Source organism: Callionymus lyra, chromosome 14 (genome assembly GCF_982586985.1).
Source record: "Callionymus lyra chromosome 14, fCalLyr1.hap1.1, whole genome shotgun sequence".
NCBI classification, from domain to species: domain Eukaryota; kingdom Metazoa; phylum Chordata; class Actinopteri; order Syngnathiformes; family Callionymidae; genus Callionymus; species Callionymus lyra.
Genome location: NC_141831.1, coordinates 5,556,667 through 5,570,040, shown reverse-complemented (window position 1 = coordinate 5,570,040; position 13,374 = coordinate 5,556,667). Strand labels below are relative to the sequence as shown.

General features: G+C 37.8%; 1 protein-coding gene across 2 annotated transcripts; it reads right to left on the bottom strand.

Annotated features, from left to right (window-relative positions):
- Positions 1-817: 817 nt before the first annotated feature.
- fhdc3 (FH2 domain containing 3) lies at positions 818-13,123 on the bottom strand. Of its 2 annotated transcripts, none has more exons than XM_087806963.1 (12): positions 13,033-13,123; positions 11,789-12,295; positions 10,710-10,771; positions 9,898-10,000; positions 9,708-9,793; positions 9,419-9,519; positions 9,292-9,362; positions 8,125-8,232; positions 7,974-8,044; positions 7,791-7,908; positions 5,864-6,028; positions 818-2,178 (listed from the first exon to the last, which is right to left on the bottom strand). In XM_087806963.1, exons 2-12 carry the CDS (start codon positions 12,236-12,238, stop codon positions 1,228-1,230), a joined length of 2,286 nt encoding a protein of 761 aa, XP_087663089.1. In that variant the 5' UTR covers positions 12,239-12,295; positions 13,033-13,123; the 3' UTR covers positions 818-1,227. The 2 variants fall into 2 exon arrangements, with proteins under 2 accessions (XP_087663089.1, XP_087663088.1); XM_087806962.1 differs by lacking the exon at positions 13,033-13,123 and adding an exon at positions 12,553-12,598.
- Between the last annotated feature and the right edge of the window lie 251 nt (positions 13,124-13,374).

The following is a 13,374-nucleotide window of genomic DNA, read 5'->3' as shown; positions in this document are numbered from 1 at the left end:
TTGTTTGATTATGATCATGATTATGAAAATATACTAGAAAAAACTACATATTTATTTAATAATAATTCGTAAATCCACATACATTTAAACAACAAATACTTGAACATACTATTGGACTATTAACTTAATTTAGAAGAAACACAATCACCTTTTTTTTACGAATTATAAACCATTTTCCGGATAAATTATCTCAATTTATTTTGGTTTAGCCTTCGGGGACAGTTTTATCTGTCGCACCACACATCACACATCATTAGTCAACCATGTTATTACTATATTCTGATAAAAACAGTGATTAATTTAGAAATCCTAACCACTGATTTATGTTTCTAGGGTTTATTATCCTAATTAAAGAGGAAATAAAAAAAAAGTTAAGTTAAATTTACCTTCTCAATCCAACTGTTATTCAGGATGAATGGATAGAAAGTTTGTCCTCCATGTTCGAGGGAGTCGAGTCTTGACAGCATGAAGCTCAGATGAAGTCTCTGCTCCACAACAAGACCTCGATCCACCTCGTCCACAGTCAAGTTCCCCCTCTGAGCCTCTTCTGTGCCTCCTCTCTCTGGTGTCATCTTCCTCTGGGAAACATGGAAAGAGTCCCGGGGAGAGAGAAAGAGTGAAGGAGGTCAACCCTGGTCCTCTAGGAGACGACTCACAAGACGGTCCCCCGGTGGAGCTCCACACAAAGACCCCATTATTCTCCAGATGATGTCACGCTTCTGCTATACGACCCGAGCTCGAGCTGCGACTGAAGGAACAAAACAAAACAACTCCACATGACTTTTGAAAAGGCTTTTATTTTGGAGGATGCCTCAGACTTCGTGCGAGGATTTGACAAGAAGGTTCTCACAGAAGAGTTATTTATGCAACTCTTGAGAAGCTGAATGTAGTGTTTCTGGACTAAAAGATAAATTAAAAACATACGAGAAAATATAAGTTAAGATAATTTTCTGCTTTCAGTCCGACTGGAGGCGAAGAAATAATAGATGCTCTGAAACCTGAGCAGGCGACAGGACATTCCAAGAGTCTCGTGACGAGACCGAAGACGTTCTTGACCCACATAAATAGTTAAAATAACAACACGCTTTATTGCACATAAAAAAAAAAACAGGAAGTAGAAAAGAAGTTGTTTTGGGTTTTTTTTTTTTTTCTTTTAAAAAGGTTCAAAGCAAGTTCCCGTTTGCCTTAAAGAGACTTAAGAGGTTAAAGGAGACAGAAGAGGTTTCATCAGTAAGTCTGGTCTTCGTCGTCGTCGTCGGCGTCGATGGTTTTACTTCGGACTCCGAAGCGCTTGAAGAAAGAAATGATCCCGAACGCGTGATCGTCTCCGCGGACCCTGTCCTTGGACCGGACCTTGGGGTAGTCGGACCTGGAGCCGATGGAGTACGACCTCTGGGATATGCTTTTGTGGAACAGGTCGCCGAGGCGGAACCCGGTTTTGGTCTCGTCGATGGAGGCGCATCTGGAGGGGGGGCACTTGGATGGGCGAGCTTTCGGACTTGACTTGGCGGAGGGTTCTTCTTCCGGAGGGGGGTCGTCGTCGTCGTCGTCGTCCGTCTGCCAGACCCCTTCCAGATCCACGCCGGCGTCCATGGACGAGAGTCGGCGCTGATGTCTGGGCCTGCCGTTGGGGGGTCGACCGGAGCAGCTGAAGGGACTCAGTATGGTCCAGGGGGAACCCGTGTCCCCGTTGTGGGCGAAGAAGAAGTCTCTGGTTCGAGGTCGAGGGGTGAGGGGGGTGGTGGACGGCGCTGGAGTGTCTTGACCGTGGCGTTGAGGAGAAAGAGGCTCCGGTACGTCCGGGCACATCTGGACGTCGTGGTACCCCAGAACCCCCTTGCTCACCTCCCGGTGTTTCTCCGCCTCCGAGACCTCCTGGTTCTGAGGCTCGAACAGGACCGAGTGAGTCTCGCAGGCTGAGGACGCGTCCTCGGTTTTCTCGGCCTCGTCCAGCGTCATGCTGCACCTGGACTTGCTGGTCTCCACCGCCGCCGCGCTCTTCCTGTGTCGGGTGACGCCGTCCGGCACGCTGGACAGGAAGCTGTGCAGGACCGACTCCAGACTGAGGTCCGTGGATTCAGAGTCGGGTTCTCGTGGCACCGGGCGACGCTTGACCGTCGGACGCATGTTCTCTTTACGCTTGCGTCTCTGTTCAGCAGCCTCTCGCTCGCGGTTCTCCTGCAGTGAAGACAACAAGTATATATGTGTAGTATTGTCCAGTACTTGACTCTGGTGTTGTGATAGTGTAGTAACAAGGATATATGTGTAGTATTGTCCAGTACTTGACTCTGGTGTTGTGATAGTGTAGTAACAAGTATATATGTGTAGTATTGTCCAGTACTTGACTCTGGTGTTGTGATAGTGTAGAAACAAGTATATATGTGTAGTATTGTCCAGTACTTGACTCTGGTGTTGTGATAGTGTAGAAACAAGTATATATGTGTAGTATTGTCCAGTACTTGACTCTGGTGTTGTGATAGTGTAGTAACAAGTATATATGTGTAGTATTGTCCAGTACTTGACTCTGGTGTTGTGATAGTGTAGAAACAAGTATATATGTGTAGTATTGTCCAGTACTTGACTCTGGTGTTGTGATAGTGTAGAAACAAGTATATATGTGTAGTATTGTCCAGTACTTGACTCTGGTGTTGTGATAGTGTAGAAACAAGTATATATGTGTAGTATTGTCCAGTACTTGACTCTGGTGTTGTGATAGTGTAGTAACAACTATATATGTGTAGTATTGTCCAGTACTTGACTCTGGTGTTGTGATAGTGTAGTAACAACTATATATGTGTAGTATTGTCCAGTACTTGACTCTGGTGTTGTGATAGTGTAGTAACAACTATATATGTGTAGTATTGTCCAGTACTTGACTCTGGTGTTGTGATAGTGTAGTAACAAGGATATATGTGTAGTATTGTCCAGTACTTGACTCTGGTGTTGTGATAGTGTAGTAACAAGGATATATGTGTAGTATTGTCCAGTACTTGACTCTGGTGTTGTGATAGTGTAGTAACAACTATATATGTGTAGTATTGTCCAGTACTTGACTCTGGTGTTGTGATAGTGTAGAAACAAGTATATATGTGTAGTATTGTCCAGTACTTGACTCTGGTGTTGTGATAGTGTAGAAACAAGTATATATGTGTAGTATTGTCCAGTACTTGACTCTGGTGTTGTGATAGTGTAGAAACAAGTATATATGTGTAGTATTGTCCAGTACTTGACTCTGGTGTTGTGATAGTGTAGTAACAAGTATATATGTGTAGTATTGTCCAGTACTTGACTCTGGTGTTGTGATAGTGTAGTAACAACTATATATGTGTAGTATTGTCCAGTACTTGACTCTGGTGTTGTGATAGTGTAGTAACAACTATATATGTGTAGTATTGTCCAGTACTTGACTCTGGTGTTGTGATAGTGTAGTAACAAGGATATATGTGTAGTATTGTCCAGTACTTGACTCTGGTGTTGTGATAGTGTAGTAACAAGTATATATGTGTAGTATTGTCCAGTACTTGACTCTGGTGTTGTAGTATTTACAGACCACATGACTCTTGACGAAGTCGTAACTGCTTTCATTCGTTTTCAAACCAAAATATGTCCAAACATCAGCTTCAAAAGCTGCTGGACTGTATCCTCTCGTCCTCAGTCATTGCCTTTAGCTGTGGCGGAAGCAATGACCGCTGCCATCTAGCGGCCGGAGGTTTAATCGCAACACATGAATGAACAATGAACGCTGTGAATATATGCATGTAAATAAAAATAATGTTATTTTATATACAGTTCATTGAAATTCTAACCATAAAATAAATGATTTAAATAAAATAAGATTTCAAAGATTAAACAAAAATAATATTGAAAAATATTTATTTTTTAAAATGGAATATTTGTTTTAAAATCCTGGTTCAGCTTTTAAAGCTGCTGGAGTCACAGTATCCTCTTGTCCTCAGTCATTGGCGGGATTTTATTGTTTCTTATGTTGCTTAGGACATTTTAACTGCTGCAAGCTAGTCGCCAGAAGTTTAACTGCAACAAAAAATGAACAAACTCTGTAAATATTTGCTTATTATTGAAAAAATAAAGTATGAAAAAATGACTTATTTAAATATAAACCATTAAATAACTATGGTAAAATAAAAATATGATTTGGAGGTAAAATATTGACACAGTAGTTTGTCTGGTTGATCTGTCTTTAAACTGCTGTGACAACTTAAATATTCCCGATGATGGAAGAATAAATGTTTATCATCTAAAGCAGGAGCTGAAGAATAAATGTTTATCATTTAAACCATTAGCTGAAGAATAAATGTTTATCATCTAAACCAGGAGCTGAAAGAATGTCAAATGCAGCTGCTGACGGTCACATGGTCTGTGCTAACGACATCAAATGGAGCCATGAAGTGATAAAGCAGTGATAAATGATAACTTCACACACCATGCGTTTGTTGTTAACACTCTTAGAAGTGTGATGGATGTTGACCTTTGACCCCTTTGCAAAGGAGTCTTTTTTTCCACGGACATTTAGTTAGTATATCTTTACTCAGAAGAGAAAACATTTTTTAAACCCCTGAGACACGATCTTTAAATACATATATATTTATATTATATATAGATGTATAACCAGGAGTGTGAGAAAATATCATCACACTTAAATATCACGATACCGTATCGATATTCAACAGTACTACATATTAAATCATTATTTTATTTTTTTATTATAGTTCTATTATGGTTGACATTTCAATAAAGTTTTAATCAAACTTTAATATTATTTTATTGTTTTATTGTCGATAAACGTGCAAATATTCAGTTTGTTCATTTTCTATTGCAATTAAACTCCCGGACACTAGATGGCAGCAGTCATTACCAACCCAATAGATTTATACCCAATTTCCATATGGAGATCTATCTATCTATCTATCTATCTATCTATCTATCTATCTATCTATCTATCATTAAGTCCTCCGCAGCTAGAGGAAGAATAAAACCCTGCGAGATCCTGGTGATGACTGAGGACGAGAGGATACAGTCGACTCCAACAGCTTTTGAAGCTGATGTTTGGACATGGTTTGGTTTCATAACAAATGAAAGCAATTACTATCCATCCATCCATCAACCCATCTATCCATCCATCCATCCATCCATCCATCAACCCATCTATCCATCAATCTACCCATCCATCTACCCATCCATCCATCAACCCCTCTATCCATCAATCTACCCATCCATCCATCAACCCATCTATCCATCCATCCATCCATCCATCCATCCATCAATCTACCCATCTATCTATCCATCAATCTACCCGTCCATCTATCCATCAATCTACCCATCCATCCATCCATCTACCCATCCATCCATCTACCCATTCATCCATCAATCTACCCATCTATCCCTCTACCCATCTATCCATCCATCCATCCATCCATCTACCCATTCATCCATCAATCTACCCATCTATCCATCCATCCATCCATCCATCCATCCATCCATTCATCTACCCATTCATCCATCCCTCTACCCATCTATCCATCCATCTTCCATTTCTTCATGAAAAAAGTGAAATAAAATGATTTTTTTTATCCCTAATTAACAAAACAATAATCCACAGTAACTGTGATAAATCCAAATTAAAACATCTTTAAAGGCATCAATACAGTAAATCAGAAAATGAGTCGTCGTCGACTTCAATCTCACAAGAGCTAAAATGTAAGTCAAGGTCACGGACGTCTTCATAGGTCACCATAGCAACGTGATCATTTATCTATTTCATAGAAAACGATTTCAAGTGAGTTTTACAGTTTAAGAATGTTTCATGCACTTGTTATCTGGAGTGTTAACCCGAGACCAGACCTACCCGGACAGCCGTGTCGAAGCGTTTGCAGAAGGAGTGGAAGATGGAGCAACACTCCTCCAGCTTGAAGGTGGACGGGTCTTCACAGAAGTACTCGGTGACTGCGTTGTTCAGCGTCCTCAGGTCCTGCAGGGAAAACTCCACCTCGGCCACCTTCGCTTCGGCTCTCTGAAGACAAGAGCGTAAGAATGATTCAATTATTCAAGGCGTTTGTTCGTATTTGTGTTGCAATTCAGATTTCAGACGCTAGATGGCAGCAGGCGTTACGTCCTCGACAGCTAAAGACCGAGGAGGAGATGATGAAGATGCTTCCAGTAGCTACTTAAAGAGGATTGTAAATAACCTTTTTATAATTTAAAGCTGTTTTAATTGTTTTATTTAGTCCCCTTCTATTAAAATACAATTCTTTATGGCAACTTTTAATCATAAATATCTTAACTATCGCAATATTTCCTCGATATTCAACTGCATTATGTCGATTAAAAATAAAAAATCTTTTTTATAGTTCTTTTATGGTATATATTTCAATAGAGTGTGTGTAAAATAAAATAATTCGATTTTTTCACATACAATGAAAACATGAAAATATTCACAATGCAGTTCTTCTAAGCTAAAGTATCCATGAAATCCTGCGAGATCTAGGGCGATGACTGAGGACGAGAGGATACACTCCAGCAGCTTTTGAAGCTGATGCAAGTAAGTAAGTAAGTAATTTGTATTTATATAGCGCTTTTCCAGACCAGGGTCACAAAGCGCTTAAACAATCAAAACAATATTCAATAAAGTACATACTTTAAAGGTCAAGATAACAATGAGAACAACACAGGAGTTCCAGAAAATCAAGGAAAAGCACAAATAAAAATGTCTTAAGATGTTTCTTGTTTGCAAGAATACTTAGAGTCGACCCATTTTATAATTAGGGGTAGAAAAAAAGTATTGATACACTAAAATATCGCAATATTGTTTTTCGTGATACCGTATCAATATTGAACGGCACTCCATTAATTTATTTTCATTGTTTTATTATTTATTCAGATTTTAAATGACATTGTGTTGGTATCTTATTATGGTTTATATTTAAATAAAGTGTATATTACAAATAACATTTTCTATTTACAATTAACATGCAAATATTCATGATTCTAGTTCATATTTGTCCTGCTATTAAACCTCCCGCCTGTAGATGGCAGCAGTCATTATGTCCGTGGCTAAACGAACAATGAAATCCTGCGATGACTGAGGACAAGAGGATATAGTGAGTCCAGCTGCTTTTAAAGCTGATGTTTGGACATATTTTGGTTTGAAAACAAATGAAAGCAGTTAGGACTTTGTCAAGAGTCATGTGGTCTGTAAATACTACAACACCAGAGTCAAGTACTGGACAATACTACACTTATATACTTGTTACTACACTATCACAACACCAGAGTCAAGTACTCGACAATACTACACATATATACTTGTTACTACACTATCACAACACCAGAGTCAAGTACTGGACAATACTACACATATATACTACACTATGACAACATGTATAGTCATCCCTGTATCGTGATACGTATCTTGTCATATTCTTGATAATACACACTTCTAGACAGGCTCTTAACTTCTTACATTCACAAAGTTCCCACGAGACCCTTGCGATGACTGAGGACAAGAGGATACAGTGACTCCAGCAGCTTTTAAAGCTGATGTTTGGACATATTTTGGTTTGAAAACAAATGAAAGCAGTTACGACTTCGTCAAGTCATGTGGTCTGTAAATACTACAACACCAGAGTCAAGTACTGGACAATACTACACATATATCCTTTTACAGTATCACAATATACATGTCATGTATCATGAAACGCATCGTATCACTTGATTATTTCCAACACACACCCGTGAAAACAATAAAGTTCAACTTAAGTTCACAAGAATCTCACCATCAGAAATGTCTCCATCTGGCGGGAGAGGCCGGTACTGCGGCTGGTGTACAGTTTCACCTCCTTCAGCTTCTTCACTTCTCGATCAAAGTCTGAGGTGACTTCCTCCTTACAGATCCTGTCACATTAATCCTAGTTCAACAGTCGTGGACTGACGACGAGGACCGTGTGTGACATCATCACCTGGAGGCGCTGCCGATGTGTTCCAGCTGACCGGCAAACGTCAGCAGCTCGGCGTCCATTCCTTCCGCTTGCTGTCGAAGGGAAAGAAAAGGTTTTCGTTGCAAGAATAAACGAAGCCGAAGAACCGGAGCAACTTCTGTTCTCACCTCACCTTGGCAACGAAGTGCATGAGGTTCATCCCCGGCTTGTTGGCTTTGGTGTCGGCGAGTTTGAGCAGCGAAGTCATCTTGAAGCCGATGGCGTTGGCGCTGTAGCCGCCCTGAGGGTTTCAACAAAACACTTTTAAATCTGGAGAGAGATTGTTGTGGTTTCTTTATGATTCAATCAAAACGTTGCTTTAATGCCCAGCAAAATGCTTCAATTAAAAATTAAATAAAAAAATTACATCACACTCTGATTGATAACTTTTTTTTAAATGTAAATATATGTTTTTTAATAAACTTATATTTTGATTACAAAATGTTTTATGATTGAATTATTGAATTTTATTTTTGTTATATGATATTTTTTTTGGTTTGCAAATACCTTTATTAAAGCACCCGTTAAAAGTAACATTTTTTTGAAAATGCCATTATTTAAATCTTTTGCTTCTTCTTTTATTCAAACTTTGTTTTGATTGAAGATCATATTTTATATTTAAGCACCTTTTAAAAAAAAGAAGAAAATTATCTTCTTTTATTTCAGTAACTTTTAATTTTTTTTTTTGTTGAATATATTTTTTTTCCATTTACAATGACTTTTGCATTGAAGCAACTTTTTATATTTAAATGTTTTTATATTGAAGTTACGTTTTTAATTAAATATTTTTGATCAAATCAACCATTTCAAATAATAAATAAAAAATATATATATTTTTAAAAATATTTTTATTTGGTTGAACTTCATTTACTGAAGTTGCTTTTTGTAATTGAAACATTTTTTAATTGAATAAAATCTTGTTTAAAAAATAAATACATTTGAATTAAATGATTTTTTTTGTGAAAAATATGTTTTTATTGAATATCTAAACGGTTTTTTTTTTAGAATTAAGTTACTTTTTGTTATTGAAATCTTTTTTTTAATTGAATTTAAAAAAAATGTAAAAACTTTTTTGGATTGAAGAGCTTTTTGATTGAAAAATATTGTTTATTGAAGAAACTTCAAATACAAAAAATGTCCCTCCATAGAGAAACCAGAAAACTGAAATTGAACATACTTGTGTTTAGCGCCCCCCAGTGTAGCAACAGCGTATTGACAATACAGAGGAAACCAGAATGCAATCCAAAAACCAATCAAACTTGTGTAATTATGAATAGTTTTAAAGTAGAAATTAACTCACGGCGTTCATGTAGTTTCCTGCTTTCAGCACCAGCCGGATGACGGAGTGAAGGTCGTCACAGTCCAGCAGCTCTACACGAGGAAATGTGTGTCAACGAGACCAGAGAGGGAGGAAACCGGAGTCTCACCGTTTGCTGCTTTGATCATGACGGCCACGGAGTTCTTCACCTCCTCCATCAAAGGAAAGAACTCCTCTTGAAGCATCATCATCTTCAGAAGTTCTTCATATCTATGAAGTTCACTCGAGATGTTAGTCGACCCGTTTATAAAAGTTACTAAAGGAACTAATAATGTATGCTGTGCTAGGATTACAAGTCATATTTTACTACATTTATAAACGTCAGTGAAAATAAAATACTCTGAAATCCCATGTATTTGTGACGGCGCTGGTTTAAAAATAAACATTTGTGAGCGTACCCTGGGACTTTAACAAGTTGCACCATGAACTGATCGGCCTCGGGCAGCGAGGAAAGGTTTCCACTGAACGAAAGCAGCTGCTTCACCTACGAGGAGAAAGTAAACGACTTAAAAAGAGTTTTACGACGACTGTGACGTGACTTCATTCGGTTTGTTAAGTTTATTAACTTTATCTTGGCACCTGTATTACCTCAGTGCCCTCGGGCAGGAGTTTGCAAAGCTCTTTCAACTTCCCAGCAGCGAATTTCTGCCACTTTCCCATGCAAATGTCCTGCACCAATTCTTCTATTGGCCTGTAGGGGGAAGCAAAAGAATTGGATCGATCTGGAGGTTATAACCCATGTGTTTGTGTCTTTTCGTTTGGACTATTTTTTATTTTGGTGTCTAAACAAGAAGGATGTGTCTCGCCTGCAGTTCATACTAAACTCTGCAGCCAGAATTCTGACCCGCTCTAGTAGAAGAACTCACATTTCCTTGATACTTAAAACTCTTCACTGGCTGCCAGTTTCTTTCAGGATCATTTTAAAATTCTGGTTCTTACTTTCAGATCTATTCATGGTCAGACCTTCCATCAGTAGATTCTGATCCAGACTTACACCCCAGCTCGGGCTCTGAGGTCTGTGGATCAGAATCTACTGATGGTTCCTGAACTTCCGGACCAGAGGAGAAAAAAACATGCTTTTTTATTTAAATAATAATTTCAACATTTAAATAACTGACTGCTCCAAGACGATGATAAAACATGATATACTAAATAATATAAAAAAAAGTGTATTATTGTTTGAGTTGATAGTAAATCAAAGAAGTGAAAGTAAAATAATTCTTCAGCTTTAAAAGTTCATGTTCAATGGTATCTGATTCAAATATTCTAACCACAGCTTGTTAGCTTGAATCATTTTTGCTCAATAATAATAGAGTAAAATATTTGTTGTCAGCTCGATGCTAATGAATGAACACATCAGCCAGGATTTGTTTTCCGTGCATCACACCAGCCTCTCTTACCTCTTAAACTGTCTCAGGAATATCCCAATATTCATGCTCTTCTTGGAGTCCAGAATAGTGACCTGAGGATGAAACCAGGCTTAAGTCGTTTGTTGTCAAAAGTACTTGATGTCTTAGCAGAAAACTGTTGTTTTTTTAAATCACAATGAATTATTAGGTGTTTTTTTCCAAGTAAGAAATTCGTGCTAAAACACAGCTCTTCAACTCGATGTTGCTTTTACAAAAGATAGTTTAAATCAAAACTTGCTTTGTTTACAAGTAGAGGCTCATATTTGGTGAAGTTTTCATCTATGATGGCAAATAACTATTGATTAAATATTGTGTTGTATTTTTATTTTTTTAAAGTTCACCAAGAACACACCGGGGCAAAGTGTGTATTTGTGCGATTAAAGATCACATACGAACAATTTTATTTTGCAATTATTTCTGTTATTCCTTACTAGGGTTGTCAAAAGTATCAAAACTCAATAAAGTATTAAAAACATTTTGTATCTTGATACAATACTCATTTCCAAAAGTATCTCAGACCTTAAATTTGTCAACATTGATGCACTTTCTTTATGCGCAATTGTTTTAACGACATGTTATAACAGAGGTTAATTTTTAATTATTTTAAATTTGGCTTGTTTTTTTTATCCTTGTGGTATCAACAATGGTAAAGAGTATCGAAGGTTTTACCCTGTATCTGTATCAAGTTGTAGTATTATTGATTTTTATCTTCTAAACAGGGTTTTTGTATGCATTTATTGACCCCAAAAAGATTTAATTGAACATAAAAAAAACTTTTATTTCAGATTTTTATTTTTAAACTTATATTAAATACAAAAGAATTATGTTTTTGCATATTAACTGGATTGTATTACTATATTTTTACATGTTTTTGCTCCTTTATTTTTGCTCGATCACAACAGCCAGTGTATAAAAGTATTGCTCATCACTGAAGTCAAATTAAAACAGTAAGAATACAACCATTGATGTTTCTGAGAAGCTAGTTAAGTAAAAAGGAGAAGCTCTTTGGTTCCTCATGATCAGAGAGGAACCTCGTTCTCTGCGTCACTTCTCATTTTTTCGAGTCTTACCTGAGGCTCCTCCGGATGGTGGACGACGCCTTCCCTGCCCTTCAACCCCAGACTCCTGGAGCTCCTGAGCGACGCCTTCTTGTCCACCTGACTGAACAGCTCCTCCATGCTCTGGATGTCCAGGACCAGGTCTCGCTGAGGCTTCTGGGAAGTCCATACGTTCAGTTTCCCCAAAATACGCTGACTGGGAAGCGTGTCCCAGTTCAGCTTCTTCATGGAACGCCGGTGGACATTACGAGAAGAAGAGGAGGAAGAGGAGGAGGAGGAGGGTGGGAGAGAGGGAGGAGGAGGAGGTGGGAGAGGAGGAGGTGGAGGAGGCGGAGGAGGAGGTGGTAGCTGTGGACCACTGGAAGATGCTTGGGAATATCCTTGAGGTAGAGGAGGAGGTGGCGGAGGAAGAGGAGGAGGAGGAGGAAGAGAAGCAGATTTTAAAATCTGCTCTCGCTCCATCTGTAACTCCTAAATCCGAGGAGGCTGAAGAGAAGGGTCTCAGTCCGGACCAACAACCTACAGAGAAACACAAATAGTATCAAGACGACAACGTGAAACATTTTCAATGGATTATAAATTCAGAAACTTTTATTGATGGTGTTTTCTAAACACAAAATATGATTATTTTGTGAGAATTAAATAAGAAAACAGAGGGAAATCATCAATATTGTTTCATTAGAAGATACCCTGTAAGAAATACTATTATATTCTTGACAGCTTTATCAACATATCAGTTAAAAAAAACTAACAATAATAGCATAATCAACACCAACCTGGCCACAGAGGGTCCTCAATATTTACAAGCTAATAGAGAAAAACGGCTGCTTTTTATCACTTGTAGCCACTATAAAACTATAAAGAGAACTTTAAAAGTTCTAAAAATGCCTTTGTTGACTTTTATTCTTGCGTTTGTTGTTGATGCGTGAAATAAAATGGCGTATAAACGTATAAATGCGTAGTTTTAGCTTTGATTTAGCTTATCGTGCTAATCTCCATCTTGGATGTTGACATTAGCCATTTTTATTTTTTAGTACTGGCGATACATTCTAACGGTAAATAAATATATTTTTAGAATAAAATAAAACGTATAGAATAATTATTAGAATTAAAAATACAACTTTAAAAGTCAAACAAATAACGGTGTTTATTTTTGGTGATTCGTGTTCACCTGAAACATTCACCTATTTGACAAAATACACGCATCTAAAGACGGGAAGTCAAAAAACAGTATTTTAAAGTTAAATATATCTCACCGTTATGTTCTATAAAAGTCGCAAGTCCTCGTGTTTTTTCGGCGGATAAAGCTCCGGTGTGTGTTTGTGCGCGGGCTTCCGTACAGCGGCTGTCAACAGGTGTCGCAGGTGTGGCCACGCCCCCTCCAATCAAGACCACGGTGATACCGGAAGTTTGACCGAGAAATATAAAACTTTTTTTTAAATTTAATTTTATTATAGGTAACATTGTGACCTGGAAACATCTACGAGTCATAATAGAAATGGAATATAAATAAATAAATTTGATATATAATCAAATAAAATATATATATATAAAAAAAACGTTTTTAATTAGTCTTCATGATCAAAAATTATTCGTTT

Bases quoted from the DNA above. Each gene is read 5' to 3' on its own strand.
- fhdc3 (XM_087806963.1), bottom strand. From the start codon at position 12,238: ATGGAGCGAGAGCAGATTTTAAAATCTGCTTCTCTTCCTCCTCCTCCT. The intron at 10,772-11,788 runs GTAAGACTCGAA...TTTCATCCTCAG, and splicing joins ACCATCCGGAGGAGCCTCAG to GTCACTATTCTGGACTCCAA. The intron at 6,029-7,790 runs GTGAGATTCTTG...TCTTGTCTTCAG, and splicing joins AGATGGAGACATTTCTGATG to AGAGCCGAAGCGAAGGTGGC.